The 23,139-nt window shown below is 42.6% G+C and overlaps 2 protein-coding genes across 2 annotated transcripts in view; one reads left to right on the top strand and one right to left on the bottom strand.

The window, feature by feature from the left end:
- The window catches only part of T265_09854 (hypothetical protein), a gene marked incomplete at both ends in the record, with an annotated part of 44,360 nt that overhangs the window by 16,243 nt on the left and 4,978 nt on the right, over positions 1–23,139 (top strand). The gene's annotated exons all lie outside the window — the stretch shown is intronic.
- The window catches only part of T265_09855 (hypothetical protein), a gene marked incomplete at both ends in the record, with an annotated part of 33,041 nt that overhangs the window by 8,891 nt on the left and 1,011 nt on the right, over positions 1–23,139 (bottom strand). The window contains 4 exons of the mRNA XM_009176053.1: positions 1,518–1,579; positions 2,006–2,039; positions 11,420–11,497; positions 18,096–18,152. Of these exons, the coding sequence (XP_009174317.1) occupies positions 1,518–1,579; positions 2,006–2,039; positions 11,420–11,497; positions 18,096–18,152 (231 nt within the window). The remainder of the gene's footprint in view (positions 1–1,517; positions 1,580–2,005; positions 2,040–11,419; positions 11,498–18,095; positions 18,153–23,139) is intronic.

Genomic DNA, 23,139 nt, shown 5'->3' with positions numbered 1-23,139 from the left:
TCGACCGTTAAATGCACACTAGAATTTCATAAACCCCGAGATTGCGCAAAAGCAAATTTTGCGTAAAATTTTTAGTAATTGACGGCTTTTATTAACTGCTCTAAAGCCGCTCACAACGGTCGCAGAATTTTTAAAGCACTCATGAAACCAGGCTCTACGTACAACCGTTTTGCGGGCTCACTTTACTACTCTGCTGTCTGAAGCGCATAGGTGCTCAATGAAATGATCCATGTTTGTTCTTAACAACACCGCAAGTCATCAAACGAACACACTGTTGTGAGAACTTTGTTCAAATGCTCACTCATGAAACACGCTGATAAAAATTGACGATAACACCCTAAGTAGCGTAGATTTGTACCGAGGACCTATTTGGTTTGTGGCGGATAGCTTCTCAACACAGCCGCCATAAATGTGTAAGGCAAAGTTCGATTCACAGGGGGGACACAGTATAAATTGCAGACACATGAGCCTTTAAGTAAGCCTGGATATGGAGTTTCGTTATTCGCTACTCATTGCATTACATCTCCGCATCGAACATGCTGCATTGTTGGGGCCGCCGGGCATCGATATTTAACAATAAACCGTAGAACAACTGAATTATTCTTGCGCCTCTTTCCGAATCCTGGATAAACTGTCGGCATCAATAAGCAACAAATGGTTATTCATTGGTCTGAGTCTCAAAGTTTCTTTCCGAAGTCCACATGAAAGTGTTTTTAGACTGGAAATTGGCACCAATGTTACCTCAAGCAGACAAAATGAAGAATAACTTCTGAGCGTGCAGGCCTGAGATGAACGCGTTGCCCATGATGCTGCAGCTGACGACAATGTGAGGCTAACGGATCCCTCAGTTAGAAGAATGGGCCTACGTGGATGCCGGTTGAACAGGGCCGACAAAAGTAGGAATAACGCATATGGGAATGTGAAAGGAAAAATCCTTCTCCAGTGGTATGTTTCCGGTTTCTCGCCCTGTGGTATACAGCACACATGGTAAACAGTTCGATGACACTACTCGCGTCTGATGTGATATGAGATTATTCTAAGCGTGCTTGATATTGTGGTGAGATGCTACCAGTGTATGGGGGTAGGTCCTTCACAACGAAGTTGTTTATTAGCAGACACCAACTAAGCAGCTGCAGACCAATAAACGGGAAAATAACCATCTCGTTTTTGATAGAGCATTCTCAAGAGACTGGTTCAACTTTGGTGGCTATTTATTTACTGTCACCCAAGGAGTTTGTGCGCGAAAAATAACATTAGGCTGGGAGAAACAACTTTCGCGTTTTTTCAGGAGTTGCTTTCATCTAGAAGAGTCGTAGATGAAACATCTTCCAAGACCAATGGCGTGACCTGTGGTCATAATGGTGATCGTCATTTCAAAATAGATACACACTTAGTCAGGAAGGGTTCAATCTTGGCCACTAAGACAACGGGCAACTACGCAACGGATCCATTCGGGCAAAGTTCAAGCGGAACAAACCCATACGGCGGATGCAATTTATAGAGCTTTGATCACTCACCTGTTTCCGTTTCTCGGAACCTGAAGGGGGCAAATTTTGTTTCCAAAACTGACTGATTAAACCTGGAGAAGGAAAGCAGGATCGAGGAGATGTGCAGAGTTGAGTAAGGATAAAAAAGAACCCTCATCCTTCGCTAAAGTAATCTGTCGTAATCATCACGATATGTAGAATAGCTTATGTCTACGGTGTCCATCGATGGTGGTCAGGCCGTGAAACTCGTTATAAAAATTCATGTTCTTGCCAACCTTTGACCGCTAATTCACTTTTATGAGGCAAAAAATTGGTGTGATGAAAAATCTCGGTTGATTTTTTTCTGACCTGCGCGATGAACGACCGTGTAAGCAAGTAAGCCCATGATGTGAAACAGTTTCAAAATTCCCAAAGAATTATAAATGCACTTTCAGTTTAAATTACTTGCACAGAATCTCCGAAATTCAATGCAAAATTACCCACTTTATTCGTTGTTCACAATGGCGTGTTTGAATCACCTTCGTAGTTTATCACAAACGCAATCTCTGAGGGCTGATGTGATAGAAATCAAGGAAATTATTATCATTTTGGTGTCATAGTAATTGACAATTGTTATGCGGGAAAACTGCAGTGTCGATAAAGCTGAATTTACCAACTGATTTTCGCGTTTATCATGAAGCATCCTGTATTTGTGTAGATTTGTAGACATATTTCTGAGTAAACTAGTTAACTGGATTAACAATATTTCGACAATTGGTGTTATTAGCACACGAACTAGTTTCGACAGGAGACTCGAATGAATCTCTCGCTAATACGTTTCGCTCAATCGGAGTGTGCTGAACACTCTGTTCAGTTGATGCGGGCCATCATCTGAGCCTCTCGTCAAAACGAAATAATGTGCAAAGGGATGTAGTCCTCAAAAGCTGTACAATATATGTTCAAATAGAACGTGAATTTGAGAAAAACTCAGGGATTTGTAGCGAAGCATGAGGAAACTTATCGTGAGTGTCGAAGGATTTTCAGCAACCCTATGATTAGTATTACGTCCACAATAAACATTTTAACTCACGCTCCCCAACAGCAAAACTACCTACGGGCGGCACATTCTGTTTGATGTGTGAGGTTTAAGGTCTACATGGTGAAAATATCCTACGGGTCAGTTTCGCGTTCCATCCAAGCCGTAGAAAAATGCACATACCCATTTCGCATCCCCCGGTATATCTTTTGATCCAAACATCATACGCCTGCATGCGGTGTTCCAGCCATCCTCGAGAACGGCGACGCTTAGGTAATTCATCTTTGTGACACAAACAACACCGCGAATAGTTTGCATACCGAGGAGAATGAAGCAACTCATCATTAAGCAGAATTCCGAAATATAGTTTACTTTACAGTTCAGTTGAAATAAACCAGAAGAAACGAAGAACTGATCTGAGGTCAGAAAGGTTCTTCTTCAAAACGAAGTTATTGTGAAGATGAGAGTATTTGTATTTATCGGGACGGTAAGTTACTTGCAACTAAACTTAGGGTACGCGGAACCAAGGAGAACACCAAACTCTACCCAAATCTGAATAAGGAAGCCGGCAAGCATCCAGACCAGTCAATACTTCAAGTTGTTCAGCAAAAACACTTCGAGGAAGCCCGCCGGAATATGACCAGCGTTTGGGCATCTAACAAAAGCACGGCCGATATTGATAGGTGTCCACTAACGCCCATTAGAAAGCCCAGATCACTACCAGATACTAACAGTTGATTAACGCGAAGCTGTCGTAACCGATGCACCCATACGCACGCACTCACCAGTTGGGAATAAAGCTGTTGTGTTCTCCTGTCTGTTCATTTGTCTGTCTCCAGACACTGTAGTGTGAACAGCGGTTTGATACAGCAGTATCATTCCATTTAATTCAATCCGCCATTTCTTCCAAAAACAGGTAGAGTTAAGGAGTGCCACTATTTGGTGGCGCTCTTCTGCCACAAATAATCGCCAATATTTGTGTGTAACGGAACCAATCGGATTGCCGTCAAATTTGGGGTGTCGGCACGATGCCTAGCCTTAGATGTTTAGTTTGTAGGCTTAGGTTGCCAGTGCACTGCCGGGTGAAACAGATTCCCTAGAATGGAAGAGAATGCTGACGGTAATGAAAGCTGACTGCTGTTCAAATAAAGTCACAAACCGAAAATTACCGGACCATAAATTAATTTTTCCTGGATTGCTGATCGCCAATTCCTTGCAGTCATTAGAATTCTATATCAACTAGTGACTGACGACACATTTCGTGATGGTGTTGTGTAGAGATCTGCCTCCACCCGGCTGCATCCGGTTCAGTGCAGTGTTGTACACTGTGTTGTACACTGTGGTCTACATTTCACGCAAAATCTTCCACCGCAGTCTGTGGGTTGACGTGTCTAGTCAACCGCGGAAAGACTTCCCACTTGTGTCGACCACAGCATCATATTTCGTCAGGTTGCAGAGCATCAACATGCGTACTGTAGCTCAAAAATATTGGTTTACCTGCTATCGAAAATGTAATCGATGTTCTCGTTCGCTTATACACGAGACAAATTGTCACGTTGCAATGAAACACAGGGCAACACTTTACTACCCACTGAAGCTTAAGAACTTATACAGATACATTTTCCACGTGTGAAATTTTCCATACGTTGCCCATATAACTCCGTGCGAGTAAGTCACGAGCGGACCAAAGATAATGGTGCCTTCTATGTTCATTTTAAATACACACATAGTAGTATGGTATTATTTGACCACAGTGCACAGCAACTCTATGGCATTTAGGCTTAATTCGATCGGCGTTACAGCTAATGTCGTTGCTACGTCAGTGGCCTCCGTTGTGATTTCTGAAACCTGGTTTATGCATGGTTAATGTAATGCATGCCAAAACTTCTGTTCTGCTGAGACATTCAAGGGAACCTTTCTATGTCCACATTCTTGATACGGATGTGAGAAAAATCGAAGTTGTGTTTTAAATAATCTGTTGTATTTTATTAGAGGGACCCATTCACTACATCAGTGTGGTTGTCGTTGCCCGATTTGCCTACTGAACAACCAGATAAATGTTGAGCGAAGAACTGCTGATCAATAGTGCGAACAGCTCTCTCTTAGAGTAGACACAGCGCCAATCACCGTTCACTCAGGAGCTCCCGGGTGAAGACTCGTTAGAGGGATTTTTCAGTCATCTTATTAAACTATTTTCCTCTCATCCAATTGTGGATTGGGTGTAGCATGAACATATTGCATCAGTTCTCGTAGTGGGTTATTCTTATCTTTGAAGCCAGTCTATACCGCCACGCCGAGAAGCGTCTACAACTATCGCATCTCACTAATATCCAGAACGAGTCAAACCTGCAAAATTTCGAATATCGAACGTTTTGATTCGCTGATAATATGTATGCCGATGCCCGCCATGTAAATCTTACCTCCATGTGTTTAATGCCTTAAGATGAAATTTCAGTTTCAGCCCCATGTTTAAGCCCTTATATTCTCGTTGTTTACGGCGGTGCAAGTATTTTTTGTGTGCACTTTGTGCTCATGTCCACTGGTCTTTTTCCTGACTAGAACGCTAACGAGAATTTGACTCTCACGTCCTAGTCAAACTCGATATGACACGCCCACCACAACAGAAACAATCAGGCAACATCGTAGTCGCATATCATCAGCATCATTCTAACCATCATCACCATTATCATCCTCATCATTACTATCATGACAGCGTGGTTTCAGGGCCCCGAATAAATTCAGTCATTTTTGGGAAAAAAATTGCACAAATATTTCCTATAATAAAACTAGGGTGTCATGAAGCTTCGTGGGTGCCTTTATGGTTAGGATATGGTTACCACTCCGTCAGAAGTTGGATTCTCTGGTCGGATTCATTTGTGTAATTTTGACCACCTCTATTCAAGCAATCCTTATTTCGTACAAAAACATCTTGTCTCCGGACGTCGCTCCATGGATTTGATAAAAGCATGTGAGTTTGTGGTGCAGAAATATCAGCTGAACCACCACAAATTATTTAACCTGTTTAAGAAGATGAATATGGGAATAGAGTTGAATATTCAGTAGCGGACGTCACCTCGTGCGCACTAGTATATTTCAATATTTTAGAGTCCACATCGGTGATTGTAAAGAGATGAGTTATCAAAATTATTTTTAAGTGGTAACTATTTTGATGTTGCATTGGTTAGGTATCGGAGCTACTGTCAGGTTTTGTGATGCCCCAATCGTCTGGGTCCTGTCAATGTGTAACCGCGATAAAATTTGTTTGGTTCGTCGGGAAAAACGCACAAGGCCCCGCATAACATGTTGCCACTGTCATTTTGTCGATGAAGATTCAAGCGGGGTTCTTTCTTCGGGTACGGAATGCGTCCCGATTTTCACTGGCATCAAACGTAACCCCGATGGCGAAGTGAAATACGATCCTCTGTGACCCTGAACAAATATTTGTTTGTTGACTTGTCCCAACCAAAGTTCACATTTATGATACCAGAAAAAAAATCCGCTTCCCGGTCACTTTTACCTCATTTCGTTATTCATTTATAAACTCGAGACTGAAAGACATACCCTTCAATCACATAATAATTGCGTTAACATTTCAGTGGATCTCATTCTCAGAAGATACTGCGTCCTACGCTGAGATATTATGAAACACGGTGAACGTGAACACATTTAGGGATAAGCGATATCTTTCCGATTTTGTGTGGAAGTTGGCCTTCTCACAGAAAGAAAAGTGTGATGAACGACTTTTATACACAAATCAGTGACATTCGTGTCATTTTTGTGATTCTAAACACGTATGACTACCAAGCGGCATACCCCCAAACCTCACGGAAAGTGTCTCGCTACCATACGAGTTGCTTCGCTCTCTAGCTGTGAGAGGTGGCCCCTACGGGCAACTAATCCTAAACGTCTCTCGGTCTCCGATCGAAAGGTGTTATCGCCTTACCAATATTGGTGCAAACTGATTTCGCTGAATCCACAACGAGACAATTAGCAAATGAATTTAAGGGTGAGCAACACAGGCCTCTATGAAGGAAAGTGTTATGCTAAGAGGGAGATTTCGGGAAAACTGTTCATGGCGGTGTGAAAATGAAAACATTGTCACCGGCACCGCTGTGGGTTAACAAGAAGGTTTGGAATAGTAGCTTTCTGGGCGTCGCTCCCACCCATAGGAAAGCTCGAAAAACACCACTCGAAATTTGATGGCGATATTCCTCAACAATTAGGTTTGTAGTTATTACCTAATCAGCCCTATCCAACTGGTGATCAACAAAAATGGGTATAAAAATTTTCGTATTTTTCTCCGTTTCGAAGGCGCACAATTATACTGTGCAGAAGGGATGTGTCCATCTTTGAGTCACTGATCCACACAACTCTTTTACGGCAGTTAACAAGCAATTAACGCGAATGAAGTGGGAGGATAGTGAGCATGTTGGTCAGGCTGTTGTTTGGTATACACTGCTGAATATAATCAGTACATAAAATGATTTCCACTAATCAAGTTTTTGCATGGGCACATTAATATGGAAATGGAAAATCGATTTTCGGACGTATCAGGAGATATAGTATCTCCTATGGTTTTGAATATAAGTGGAAGCAGTCTTCCACTTTAGCTAATGTTCTCGCGTTTCATTGGAACGGACACACTCAGCTCTTCGAACCCACGATCTTAGTAGAAATATTGGTAGAATTATTTGTGAACAGATTTACATAATGTATACACCATTGGGGAACATTCTCATAAACAAGTTGGAGAAACCCGCATTTTGAACACGGACATCCAAGGAAACGTATGCTTTTAACTTAAACTTATCTAGAAGCGTACCGTTCATTCGTCGTGTGTTCTTTGCTCTCGGTAATCAGCTTGCAAATATTTCGTCACCAGGAGAAGTGACATCATGAGTGAATGGGTGGGTTGACAGTTCCTCCATACCCGTCTGATATTATTCTGCTATAACTGGCTACAAGAGCGTACCCTTCTCAGGGACTAAGTGGTCCGTTTCAAGCCGTGTGGTCTGCTTTGTGTTGTGCATTACCTGAATTCGATTGGCGCTTTGAGTACTTCTCGCCCGCGGAAATTTAGTTATTGTCTGGTTGACAGGTTGTGTTGTGCCTGAATTCGATTGGCGCTTTGAGTACTTCTCGCCCGCGGAAATTTAGTTATTGTCTGGTTGACAGGTTGTGTCACTATCTGCCCCCATATTCAACTGGCTGCCACACCGTATTCTCGATAGCCAGATACTGAAAACGCGTAACACATGGCTTTCAATGTTGGATGTATATTTTGAATAAAGTAACGTCTGTTAGGGCATTAGTTAAACGCCTTTCATTAGAGATGATGCAGGATATACGAGAACAAAAGAAGACGTGATTGGCGAGGACGTGACATTAAAATGAATGCCTCTCCACCCGCGTATGCTGCACAGTTCCTTTTGTTGTTTATTTCGACAGCACCTAGCTGTCGCAAGACAAGAAGGAAAATTATCGTGAGCTACAGACATCTCAGCGATTATAGTGTGAATTTAAGGACGGGAGGTTCAGGCATTTGAAATAACCTTAACAGCGTATAACGTTAACCATGTTTTAAAATCAAACGATTAGACTCAAACAACAGCGAATAACAAAATATCTGTCTCGAATGTGACCAACGAAATATTCTCTATGAAAATGGAGTTAATTTAGAAAAAAAACTGATATAACAACGTGACATCCAGGAGAATCTCCATACTCTAGGCGACAGCCGATAACGTGCTACTGATGTGTTACCACTTAGTGGGGGACTTCAGAAAGGATTATTCGTCAAACTGAGTTCTTCGTTAGGATGGAACTCCTCACACCAAAACGGTGTGAGGACGGCCGAAATCTCAGAATGAAGCTCACACGAACAGCTATCAGATCAGTTCTTCGGGGTGGCGACCGATATGCACACGAGCCACCGAGTTATCGAAGGCAAAGCTGAATGACAGCAGATCCCCAACTAACACAAAGCTGATGACGAAGGCCCAAACATTAATGCTCACAAAAACTGTTAAACCAAGAATGTTTCTTTCGAACGGCGAATCAAATAGATCGGTTTCGCTGACTGGCGATATGTACAGAAACATCCATCGGAAGTTCCCGTACAGACCATCGGTTGATCAGAAAACACGCACTAACCGTGAATGATTACGGAGTGCACCAAAATTCCAAACGCAAACAGTGCATTACCATTGTCAACTGCCGTCCGAACTAACCATTTCAGCAATTTCCATTCTTTGGCATTAAGTTTTCACTCACCTTTTGGTGCTTCCACGAACTCGTTCACTGTGATATCCTAAAACTTTTAATACGCGTGATCAAATATTCCTTCTACAGTGGTGTTATCCGAACCTATTCTATTCAGGTTAACCATCAGTTTTCAGTCCAACAATTGATTGAAATCTATAACCTACTCACTATCCTCGATCAGATTACTTTCAATACGATCGCCGAGTGCTAAAAACGGAAAACATTGTTCGTGGGCGTGTTTATCGAGCAGGGCATCTCGATTCCCTCCTTATGCTTAGTGTTTCCAATAGCGTCGAAAAGGAATCACCTGGAAGCACGACCAGTAGCCATCGTTGACCTCAGTACTTAAAGGATAAAGTATACGTGTGAACTAGCCGCTATCTTGAGCTGCGTACCACCCCGTTAATTGGTATTTCAAACCACTGTGCTGTGACACTCCTCTTTTCATTTTGACATTAGATCCGGCCGTCGAGCCACTGGTCATGCTGGTTTTCCCTGGAGGATGAAGTCCCTTAGTCGCTACCGCCCGAAGTTTACACGTCAAGAAATGCCCGAGGTCAACCGGCTGTTTGAATCCGGTAGACAAGAACTGTGAGAACCAGTTCATACTCGACGGTATGGTGCATCGAATCAGGGAATGTTATGCGTGCCGAAACATCTGATTTGGTGAAACTTTTAAAAGAAACTGTAATGCTCACCATCTTAGTACGGATGCTAAAAACTTCAAGGCTGTGTATAGGAAAATGTGTTGCGTTTTATTAGCTACAACTCTCAACTAGACCAGTCTGCCCATCATTCCTTAATCGCCTGCTAAACAACCAGGTAAATGTTGGGCCGTACTGTGGTCAGTGTTGTGATCAGCTGTCAGTTAGAGTGGATATAGCATCAGTCATCCTACAATCACAGAAACGAAACAACGTAATCATGTGTTGGCGGGTAGCTTGCCGGTCCAATATTTAGGAGAACTCTGATTGAAACCAACAGCCAGTCCTAATTTTGTGTCCATCGAATACTGTTTGCCACTGGTGCATTTAGGCTGCGCCAGAGTTGCAAGCTGTTCGCCGCAAACACTTGATTAACGAAGTGCTGTATCTAATCGGGGACACTGATACACGCTGATAGTTCTTTTGATAAGAACGCTAGCTTGAAAGTCTTGCACCAAGAACTACGCTTCGAAAACGCCGTTATTACATAGAGGTCCACCTGATGGGCCGCAAGAAACGTTTAAACTGGGTCGTGGACTGCTCAAGAGTTCTCTATGATCTTACGACTAGTGTTCGCTCATGTAAAATTACTTTTCTGTAATCTAGTAAAACTGATCAGCCTCTCCTACGGCTAATAGTGCGTTTTCATAAGCAGGATCATGTTACTTGCAACCTGTGTTCCATGGTGTAATAATGGAGAAATTCATTCGGGTGCTGCGCTGGGAAACACGGACATACCCTTCCACGGTAGTCAAATACCACACCCCTGTAGACGTCTCCGTGCTCGTAGCCATGGAACACTTCGAATTAAAACGGATTTCTGGAATAAAATGATGAAAAGCAACAGTTGGATTTGTGAAGAAATTTGAACAAATAAATAAAACAAGCGCAAATTCTGTCTGACGTTATTTCCCGAGGTTGTATTTGTACAACGTATCACGAGGATTACTGCACACTGAGACATAAAGTGTTAACACAGTGTGTTACAACCTATATGCAAGAACCAAGTTTTCACATCATTAGAAGATTACCCCACTTATCCAAATAATCTGTTGTACTACAAAATTTCAAGACTACTAGATTGTCTGCTTGGTACTTACTCCAAATCAGTCGGCTGATGCACTCAATCAACATCTAGATATCGGCGTTATTAATTTCAAGCTACTGGCAAAGGAAATATAGTGAAACATGCTATTCACCAGCGAGGACATACCACATTGATGACAATTTGATAATGATTAGATCGTACTACTACATCGTTCTGTGGCGTTCACAGTCATGAAATGTCATGAAATGAGAGGAGATGGAAAACATTGTGGGCAATATTTACATGCTAATGTCTGCTACATCGTCATAGGTGAAAGTAATTATATTCTCCGGTGTACCTTTGTTTGCACGCACGACTTGATAGCGCGTTAAACGTCCGCCTGCATGAGAATAAAAATGACAGATGAATTGAAGATGAAGTGACATATAGTATGAAACCAACAGCCAGTCCTAATTTTGTGTCCATCGAATACTGTTTGCCACTGGTGCATTTAGGCTGCGCCAGAGTTGCAAGCTGTTCGCCGCAAACACTTGATTAACGAAGTGCTGTATCTAATCGGGGACACTGATACACGCTGATAGTTCTTTTGATAAGAACGCTAGCTTGAAAGTCTTGCACCAAGAACTACGCTTCGAAAACGCCGTTATTACATAGAGGTCCACCTGATGGGCCGCAAGAAACGTTTAAACTGGGTCGTGGACTGCTCAAGAGTTCTCTATGATCTTACGACTAGTGTTCGCTCATGTAAAATTACTTTTCTGTAATCTAGTAAAACTGATCAGCCTCTCCTACGGCTAATAGTGCGTTTTCATAAGCAGGATCATGTTACTTGCAACCTGTGTTCCATGGTGTAATAATGGAGAAATTCATTCGGGTGCTGCGCTGGGAAACACGGACATACCCTTCCACGGTAGTCAAATACCACACCCCTGTAGACATCTTCGTGTAGCCATGGAACACTTCGAATTAAAACGGATTTCTGGAATAAAATGATGAAAAGCAACAGTTGGATTTGTGAAGAAATTTGAACAAATAAATAAAACAAGCGCAAATTCTGTCTGACGTTATTTCCCGAGGTTGTATTTGTACAACGTATCACGAGGATTACTGCACACTGAGACATAAAGTGTTAACACAGTGTGTTACAACCTATATGCAAGAACCAAGTTTTCACATCATTAGAAGATTACCCCACTTATCCAAATAATCTGTTGTACTACAAAATTTCAAGACTACTAGATTGTCTGCTTGGTACTTACTCCAAATCAGTCGGCTGATGCACTCAATCAACATCTAGATATCGGCGTTATTAATTTCAAGCTACTGGCAAAGGAAATATAGTGAAACATGCTATTCACCAGCGAGGACATACCACATTGATGACAATTTGATAATGATTAGATCGTACTACTACATCGTTCTGTGGCGTTCACAGTCATGAAATGTCATGAAATGAGAGGAGATGGAAAACATTGTGGGCAATATTTACATGCTAATGTCTGCTACATCGTCATAGGTGAAAGTAATTATATTCTCCGGTGTACCTTTGTTTGCACGCACGACTTGATAGCGCGTTAAACGTCCGCCTGCATGAGAATACAAATGACAGATGAATTGAAGATGAAGTGACATATAGTAAGGCAGGGAGGTTATGGAAGCCAAGCAGAGTGATTAGTGCCATCCACACGTGGGGGAGTATCAGTTCTCCAAACAGCATTTAGATGCATTAACACTGACCAAAAATTTGGTTCTAATTTCCTCACGTATGCTTCCGTTCATAACCTTCTGAAGTCTAAGCATCGTCAGTTAACTATTCGGGTATTTGGTAAGTGACTGCTGCAGAGCTGAGGTAAATCGCCGGCAGCTTGATGATGACCAATTTTTGGGATTTTCTGAGTTTTTGCAATCGACCATAGGCCAAGCTCGGCCGGAACGTCCAGATTCACTATACAACTGACTCATCCTCATTGAGAATCATCGGACGTGCACCATTCATTCTTCCGCGAACAGAATTTAACCCAACACCCACCGAACCCTATTTGTAGGCTTAACTGTCCGGCCACGAGTAGTTGACCAGTTCCTACATAGGAACGTAGTTGGACGGGTATTTTCTCAAGAAACCGGAAAAACCCAATCCATCCCAAATGTACCAAATCAAACTATATTTTCAGTAAGGTTTACCTCTAAGAGGGATGATGAGGGCAACTCATTGATTTTTACTCGATGGCGCACAACACTTCGATTGTAGTGGTCCCTCTTGAGGATTTATCAGTCAGTCTGGGAACCGAAATTTGACCCTCTAAGTTATACAAATACGTGAACAGGTAACTGTTCAATGCCCGAAGAATTTCATCTACCGTATGCGTGTTCCACTTGAGGGTTGTCCCGAAAGAATCCGGTCACTAATGTCTCATTGACTAACTGACCAGGATCGAACCCCTCGTGGTTAACTCTGTATAATTTAGAAATACGACCACACTAATGACCATGGTTAACACACTTGATCTTGGAAGATAACTGATCCATGACCATCCTGTATGAGATCAACTCGAAAAAGAAATCCAAAAGATGTTCCTGTCATCTCAAAGTCAGTATTGTCACTCAGATTATTTGCGGGATAATCGACAAATAGCCATAAAACTTCAAAAAGGCTATTGGGAATGATCCCTTTTTCAAAGCGGCACGGTTAAGTTACACTCAGGTTGTTCGCAATCGCTTAGTGGATAGTTTATGAGTAATGATATGCGGTGAAGGAAAACTGTGTTTAAAAGTGATCCCATGTCAAGAGGCTCGACTAAAGTCATCAAACCGTTCGCTTCATCTGAAGTGTACAATAGATTAAGCTAACAAAAAGGGCCACTGCTGCTGCAGGATTCCCCCTTTCTTTCGGTATAATCGACTGCATCATGATAGTGCAAACGAACTCCACATAGGCACACTCCTATTATCTGTCGGAACGTTTAGATTTCATTGTAGTCAGCTGCAATATCTGAGGTAAACTCCCCACACACATTTAGAAGCTCCGAAATTATACTTCAGCGCGTCTGCTCCGCCGCTGTTCGTTCAAATGTGGCTGGTATTCTTCTCGCCAAACGCTGTCTATTGGTTATCTTTGCATAATCTCCAAAAAATGGAGATTTGATGCTTCCAGAAACAGTTTCAAGGTACACTCGATTTCCCCACCCTGGTGCTCGCGACATCCACGTTTGCCCATTACTAATATCTGAGGGATCCGTTCGCCTCCTATTGCCGTCAGCTGCAATGTTCGCGATCAACTGGGCCGCCACAGGCTTACAACCTCCGAAACTGTTTTCATTTCGTCTATCAATCAATAATGATTGCGTTCCTAAGCGTACTGCCAGTAGGCTTGTCTACTTGACTCGCCTTCTGTTTACTTCGGAAATGCGGAATTGAGATACGACCACGTTTGCTGAACTGCTCTCTCCATTTTTTAGCACTCGCTTATACATGCGCAACTCTGCTGATACGGATGCCGCTCCGGCTGCTTGTTCTACTGGAGCTGGTATTGTTCTAGGACACCGAGGTTAATGGCTTCTCATTGAATGGTTTAACAGCTACATGTTTGCAACATCTTGGAGAATATTCGAGAAGCGGACTGTCCACTCGTTTGCTATGCTTACTGTCCCGTCGACCGTAGGTCTGATTCTTGTTTGCAACTGGAGAATATTCGAGAAGCGGACTGTCCACTCGTTTGCTATGCTTACTGTCCCGTCGACCGTAGGTCTGATTCTTTCACAGATAGATTTTACGGTGTTCTGAGCGCCTTGTTTCGATGAGATAAGAGCCCGTATATTATTGTGGTTGCCGGCAACGTGATTACAAATGTTGTTAGACTTATCACTGGCACAGCTCATTTGCGTCGTATTGGGGTAGATAAATTGCCCGGACAACGCCAGACGCACGTGGAAGTTATTGTTGAGGGTGGGCTGGGGGGAAATTTCCACATCAACCGAACCCGCTTCGCCGTATGGCGCTCTTTTACACAAACTAACACATGAAACAGACAAATCACATTAATTTAAGCTATAAGTGGTGGCACTAATCCTCTGGCGTCTGTGTCAACCCGGATCAAACGCATTCTTACAGTGAGAGGATTAAATAACACTCAACGAACAATCCGCATTCAGTCCTATGGGCTGAAGAGGTGTAGGAAACAAAGAACTATTGGGTTGTGCTTTCCATATGCCAGGTAATGGACGGAACAAGACCAAAGAGTCCTTCGAAGAGCCAAGCCATCACTGACAAGCATGACAGAATGTTGGAATTACAATATCTGGGGTTAACTAGGTCACACATTTAGAAGCTCCAGAATTATGCTTCAGCACGTCTGCTCCGCCGCTGTTTGTTCAACTGGAGTTGGTATTTTTCTAGCTTACCGCTGTCTATCCATTCTCTCTGCATAGTCTGCAAAAGAATGGAGCTCTGATGCTTCCAGAGACAGTTTTAAGGTGTTTCGTGTGCCTTGTTGCCGCAAATATGAATGCAAATTAGGTAGAACTAACGCTGCCGCGGCCCATTTAGGTGGGTCCTAGACCGGAGTCAAAATGCACGAACAACGCCGGACGCCCGTGATAGTTGCATGCTGAAGACGGGTGGGAGTTACTTCAAATACACAGTACTTTATCAAACCAAATAGAATAGAATAGTTTGTCCAAGTTTCTCAACAATGCAGGTGCTCTCGCATCACATCTCTTCGGCGTAACACCTAATGTCGCTGAGAGGTGAGTGGTCTTTGTTGAGATTTCTGAGACCTGGTTTCTCCAGCAGGTTACTCTAGACTAAGGTGCTGCGGAGTTCAGGAGCGTTTTTCTAATACGATTAAGCTACAGAGCAAGGTTAGGTGTTTGGTGGAGGCTTAAAGAGCATCGAAGTCCAAGGAAGTCTTTTGCTTTTTGCTAGAACATACCTCCTACTCACAGGTAGTAATTTCGCCTAAAATAACTCAACAGTAAACTCCTATGGGTGATAATGTCGGCTTCTGACTAATGTGAATCACGGTATGCACCTCGGTAAAATCTTAGTTTAATAGGTCGGGACAACCGACCTCACCGAAAGCGAAGTATCACAGAACGGCAGGGAAATACTATCAAAAACGAACACAGGTCACGAAATGTTTGACAATGTGTTGTGCTTTTTATCCATCGACGTTTTAGTGAAACGTCACAGCCATGGAAGTTTTACGGTGAAAGACACCTGTTTGGAGTACCATTGGTCCAAAATTTCACTTTGAAAACACTTTCCCGTAGGCTATAGAAAACCTCTCGGGCTTTAAACCAATGCAAAACCAAATGAAACCTACTTGATGTCGATAAGTTATCCAGGTGTTGGAAACAGCGACAATGACAACCCAGTGCTTTGATGGCTTCTTGTTAAATATCGATGACAAATTGTGGACATCGGCGGCTTCCAACCATGCAACATGGTCGATGCAGGACACGAACGCAATAAGAAGCGGACAAGGACGCATCACATCTGGCTAAGTTGAAACCTAATGTGTCTGGAACTTTATACTCTGCGCCTCCTATAAATCGACCCCCGCCCAACGCACGTATGGCTATATTGTGAAAAATCTATCCACCACAAATCGAGTAGGTCTGCGGTGCGAAGCTTACACATACTAGGGCCTGATGGGGCATTTTGTTCACCTTGTTCAATGACTGATCATTTGGGCAAAGTTCTCTCATCAACGTGTGCACACTGATCACTTGTGGTTTTCCCTAGGACACATGTGGATCACTTCGTTCACCATCTATGTGCTCTAAACTGAGCAGCAAACAGTTGCCAAATGGTCTCACGTAGCTTCACACGGCTTCATGTGTACTTTTACTGGTACATGATGATATTGTTTTGGTTGTTTGTATTAGAACACACGGTGGAACGTGTATTCGTCAAATTTGTGTGTTTCGTTAGGCCAGCTTATCATTTGGTCAATTACCCGGTCTCAGATTTGGAGAAGTCTCAATGCGTAAATCGATGGTTTCATGATGCATCCAACTTACTGGAGCGAAACACATCGAAGTTCACGTTTGTCGTCATCAATGTTATTTACTATACTCTATGATTTTACATTGACGAATGCCCAAGCAGCGGTAGTTAGAAACATTCAGTAGACACTTTCAAATCAGCGGCACGCGTAGCGGGATTCCTTTCTGTCCTTTTCCGAACATGAAACGCTGATAGGCCCTTACAACCTATGCAAAATTAAAGTAGTATGATGGTTTTAATAGTAGTTATCGTTTTGATAAATATATATTTTAGAATTTGGAATATTCATTAAAATATGTTGGACACTTCTCGGTGTGGGTTTCTGAAATTGGTATGAATCAAATTGATTTCAAGACAATTTGATTTCAATACCTTGGCGAAAAAAGTGATCTCGTTACCCCACAGAAGTTATTCGTATGAATCAATTGATTTCAAGACAATTTGATTTCAATACCTTGGCGAAAAAAGTGATCTCGTTACCCCACAGAAGTTATTCGGTGACATGTTCGTCAACCCTGGTTCTGCGGCTGGCTACCTATAATTTTTCAACGGAACGAAAGCTGTAGTACGATGACTACCTCCCACCAGAAGTTGGGAGGATACAAGCTTTATTCCTGATAAGCGCGCCCACTTTAATTACATTCAGAGGGAATAAAGAGACAAAACGTTCAGAATGCCCGAAACCCACAGAGACCCTCAAATCATACAATAATCGCGATAGAGAGGACAGAAGAGAATGCGGAATATCCAGTTGCTGATTGGACGCTGAAGCAATCAGTCATTCCTACAAAGTGGTCACTGATGTGTGGCCGCGCAACGCCGATCTGCAAGCCTGGGTTCAAGATCATAGGTGTGGTCTCTTGTAATCTTCACACCCGCTTTTTCGCAAAATAGTCATTCCGTTACATGCCGTGAGCCACTTTCCGACAACAAGGCTCTGGAACCTGGATGGTTCCTTGAATACGAACCCCTCTAAACCATGCTACTAGACGCGTATGATAATGAAATTCCGGCGACGTAAATGAATAAAAGCTTGGATGGAAATATGCTCCACATTTGGGTCGCCATAATCATGAATGTCAGCATCGGTCGCAAAACTGGTCGGTGCACTCCTCGTCTTCGAGTTAGAACCATACGGTAGAGGGGTGTCATGGATTGAACCTAGATTATTTGAATAATGTCGTACATACATCGGTGATAGCAACAAGATAAAAAATTAATATAGGATTCATTTACCGTTTTATCCACGGGACATTGGTCAAATATCACATCTTCCACAAGAGTTTTCTGCTAGGGAACTCGGCTGTGTTCTGATATTGGTTACCTCCAATAGAATATTGTTCCTTCAAAATTTATACACAAATCTGTGACACCCGGGCCATCTTCCAAATTCTAGACACGTATGGCGGCAAAGCGGCGTGCCCGCGAATCTCACATAGAATATGTCACGCTACCGTACAGATTGTTTCGCTGTATAGCCGAGGAAAGTTACCCCTAGAAGCAACTTAACTAAGACGCCCTTTGGGTCTCCGACCAAGAGCACTTTTCCCAGAACCAAAACTGGTGCATACCAGTGTGTGGATCCACAACGGGATAACAACGTAATAGGTTTTCGGAGAGACAGATACCTGAATGGAAGAAATTGTGATGGTAAGAAAGAGACTTCGAAAGTCTGTACATGTAGGTATGAATCTTCTTTCAGCATACAGCAGATGACAGCAAATGTGTCACGCTACCGTACGGGATGTTCCGCTGTATAACACAAGAACTTGGCCACTAGGAGCAACTAACATTAGACGCCTCTAAGTATTCCATCGAAGCAGTTGTCCCACACCAAAACTGGTGCCACGAGACAATTAACAAATGAGTTTTTACGGTCTTGCAACGGATACCGCAATCGAAGAAATAGTGATGGTTAGAAAGAGACTTCGAGAAGGGTGTGCATGTCGGTCTGAATCCCCTTTCAGCATACAGCAAATATCTCTCACCACAGCCTGATGGTATCGTATTTCGTTGCAAACACCAGTGTTGATCTGCAAATATTGAGAAAATCTTGGATGAATCAAGATATCCACCCTCTCACTCATGGTTAATAGTTTATAGTGACTTAGTTGGTGTTATGATAAATCCACGTCAAGAGACGAGGCCCTCTCGTATAAAATTATAGTTCCCTTCAGGAAGGCGACCGCAAATTTCTCAAATCGGTACCACCAAGCAGTCCAGCACACAGATGAGCGGTAACCATGACCAATATCCTCATGCACAACAAAATATTTCCCAGAAACCTTAGATGGAACACCCGAAAATTTTGTAAAGAGGTTTATGAACTGCCGGATTTTATTCGGAGCCACAAGATCGTTCTATATGGATGCAGAATTTTGTGTCTTATTGAAAGAAACTTAAGACTGCATGAAATTCCCGCCATTCTGTCATTGGTGTGCCTCTTCTCGATTCCCATCTAGATTGTGTGGATGAGTGTTCGGAAGCCACGCATACCCGGATGACATTAGTAGGCTGGAGGTGTATCCCTTACAGATTCAGACGTTTCCTTCGGTTAAACAATAAGGTGTTTATTTAAAAACCTGTTGTAGGTTATCGAAGCACCATTGGCGAACAAACGTTTTACGAAGATTTGGAAGATGATGATGGTGACGCTGGTGACGCTGATGAACCACATGGTTTCCGCACATGTCAGACAAATGGCCCGATAAAATAACATGACTTCCATTGCGAATGAGCTACCACATAGAGCTATACTGGATTTACTAGAGGAACTTTGAACATTGAACATTATTCGGAATCTGTAAATCGTGTTCGCAGTGTATAACGCAGTCCGAGATTCTACTATAAAAGCTACAACGTATTTGTTAGGCCTTGTCGAGCAAGGTGATTATGTTTCTTATCGAGTTCGATCACAGATTCGTGGAGCTTTACGGAGTCCAAGTCACTTTTGAAGAAGCTCAACGGCTCCTTTTATTCACTCACTGGAAAACGTCTCGATAGTGGACGAGTGGATCGGCAATAAATTTTCACAGTCTTACCCTTGATGCAACAACTCATTATTACCAAGGCCGAAGGATTATCAACGTCGCAGGAATTCGATTCTCAATAAGAGGCATTTAGTCCGTTACAAGCGCACTGTATCGCGACTCAACTATTTAGCTCAACGGCATTTAAATGACGCTTCACAGGGATTCTCTTTATCAAGTGGGCAGCTTATTAAACATGTGACATGATTTAAACGTGGGAAGGTCAGGTCGCGGCAGACGGTGACTTGATCTGAGCCGTTTAGACGATTCCAATGGATTTCGAAGATTACGTTGAAAGATGATGCGAGCAGTTTACCCATTGATTGGAAAGAAGAAACAAGGCTGAAATACTCAGGATGACGCGATGCAGACGCGGTGACTTTTCCTCTGCACGCTGCAGGTTGGCACACTTCCTGAGTTCACATCAAAATTACGTTTCATGTTCCGTTGAAGAAAATCATAATAATGAAAGATTCATTTGAGTCTCCTCTCAGAAACGGATTTGTGTGCAAATGAGACTAGTTGTCGAAATATTCTTACTCTAGTTAATTAATTTCCTGCGGAATATACCAACGAGAATTACACAATAAATAGACATAGTCGAAGTGTCATTTCTCTAGTTAACTAGTTTACTCAGAAATATATCTACAAAATTGCACAAGTAGTAGACATGGTTCGAGTATCGTCCCTTCGTCGACAGATTTCGTCGGCATGGAAAGCTGCTTAGGAGATCAGGATAATTGATTGCACCAGGCTAGATATTACTGACCGTGTCTCAAACTCAGCCTCTGTATCTCGACTGGTCCTGTATAGGTTTGGGGAACCCGGCGATTGCTAAACCCTTGTGCTTCCCTGGGAAAATGGAGACTGCACCTTAAAACGGTGCTGCATATGAACTTGCAAAATTTATTATGTCCTAAATATGAAGAATGCAACTTTATCATTTTGACATTGAGTAGATTATCTTCATCTCTGGTGCTGCGAGATCTGGACAGGTTAACTAAAGTGAATGCCACTACGCAAATTGAAGCATTTCAGAGAAGTTGGAGAGAGAACACATAATCTTACAGTCACCTGCCGTAATCATTTTATTTGGCCGGTCCAAGCATTGGAGATATTTCGAGACATTGCCCAACTCAGGTACTGTACAGTTTATTTATCACCTGGTGGCTGATCTGTGTGTCAAGCCCCACAGGTGGATTTCAAATGTTCCAGTAGATATTCACATTCCGCTTTCCACGCTGGCACGCTTGGCATCACTCATTTCTCAGAGTCTTTTGTTGGGCGTATCATAAGTGGACGACACACAAACCATGAGTTTCGGTAGAAAGGGTCGTATATTGAATACGGGTCTTCCAAAGAAGTCATGGATGATCGGTTATTTGCTCGTTTACATGACGGGGATACAAGTGCGAAATTTGTTTGAAATGAAGACGACGAGTAAATCTTGAAGTAAGTTTTGATCCTGACCGAGCTTTGCAAGCACAAGATCGGGCTCACCATTGGAGACCAGATGAACAGCAAGGGAATCACAATAGTTGCTGAAGGCTAAAACTGTAATTCCATGTTACTGCAATTAGCGTTAAATTATCTCGCATGTATTGATCAGATTTTTGCTGTAACTTTAGTGGTATAACTACTTTAGTTATATTCTTATAAGTTTCAAAACACAATCCAATGACCGTGGATTGCAAATACAAAAGGATAGCCGGACTGGTAGTATGGAGGTCAACAAAATAGCCATTAATATGACCTAGTTTCGGCAGTTACGGTCACAATTCCCAAGGTTCAATCACGAAGGTGTATGCGGTACGCAAAACATTCGCCAGCTGCTGAGGGTCATAATTCTTTGAGGTGGGAGCGACACGGAGGGCATTGGCATACATTTTATCGGGCAAGCAAACAGTTTTGCCTTCGGCATGTTAAATGTTTGACGCTTCCTGGAGATTCGTAAGATGCGATGGTACTTAGCACATCTTGACTCGGCGGTATGCACTCGCTTCACTGATTTGACAAAGACTCTAATTGAACTTACCCAGTCATCTGAACACGTGATCCGAATGGATGTTCATACCCTATTCACCGTAAACTTTCTTCCGCAGACCAATTAGATTTGTGGTAGCGATATATACTGGTTAACATGAACCCATTTTTTTCAACGTGTCTGCTGACGTTTTTTGTGGGACGGCCTCCGCCCCAGCGCCTTTGTGTCGGTAAAAGATTCAACAACAGAGAACACAACGAAGAAGCCAGTGCGAAATTCTCTGTGAATATCACGCAATTTCGATCTTGAATCCAGGCTTTCGGATCGGCGTTTTGATGCTTGCCTACATTCGCTGATCTGATTGATTGCTTCAGCGTACAATCATCTACTAGCTTTTCTGGCTTTTTGGACTTCTTTTCTATTGCGAATTTGGTAAGGTTCGAGAGCGCCAGTAAGCTTTCAGGCATTTCGGAATAATTTTCAAGTATCTGACCTTACTTGCACCAGATGCCTTGAATCTTCATTCTCCCTAAATGGAAGTGAAGTGGGTCGAGCCTATCAAAAATGGAGAGGTTGTATCCTCTGTGCCTCTTGCAGCATACACACAACAAATTTGCCGCGGTAATCTTTTAGAATTTCCGTTCCGCTTTGGTCTTGCGGGAAACCAGCAGCCGCACTAGGGGCAGATAAAGAGTCCGCGGGTTCCTTCTGGTGGTTGACGAGTTCACATTTTGCACCAATTCGTTAAATTCAAATATTTCTTCAAAACACTTAGAGTCATGTAACGTCCTGGTGATCAAAAACCAAAGTGGATACCATGTTCTGAATTCTTAAGCTTATTTTTATCATAGCGAGAACCGCTGTTGAAAGATTTGTAATAAATTCGGCTTGTATAGTTTGGATGAATGTATCATAGCTTTCTGTTCAAAGTAGGACAAAAGCACATTTTACTAGACTCATCTATATCTTGGACTATTGAAAAATGCCTACGGAAAATGGCGAGATTCCAGCCCAACCTCCTACTGCTTTGAAAGAGCCCATTCAATGACATTATTTTAACGTAATCTAAATCCATGGAGTAAAGTAAACTCCTTGGTTGAACGCTTTGCGGAACCTTCGCTATCACCAACTTAAGTCAACCAGAAACGTCATCAAACCATCTATTTGCACAGATAGTAACTGCTCAGCTTTCGGGAAGTTCCCATCTTTGAGACCGGTTTATTTGGCAAGTTGCGGGTTATGACACGGGTTTGCCCGCCCGACATTTTCACTATGATTTTTAATACGAATGTTTTCAGTAGAAGTACTTATGAAGCTAGCAGCGTGAAAACCGCTTACAGACTCAGTTTGTTGCTCAGTACCGACTGCGGCGCATAGGTATACAATGGAATGACTCACATTTGTTCTAGAGAACACCACAAATAACCACTGTGCACACGCTGTTGGAAGGACTTTGCCCGAATGATCAGTCATTGAACAAGTTGATCAGAATCGATGCTCATAGCCGGGTTAATATAAACTTTGTACCGCAGGTCTATTAGATTTATGGTGAACATCCTATTCGCAAAATCGCCTCATATGTACAAGGCAAAGATGGATTAA

Source organism: Opisthorchis viverrini (assembly GCF_000715545.1).
Source record: "Opisthorchis viverrini unplaced genomic scaffold opera_v5_311, whole genome shotgun sequence".
NCBI classification, from domain to species: Eukaryota; Metazoa; Platyhelminthes; class Trematoda; order Opisthorchiida; family Opisthorchiidae; genus Opisthorchis; species Opisthorchis viverrini.
This window is presented reverse-complemented; position numbering and strand designations above follow the sequence as displayed.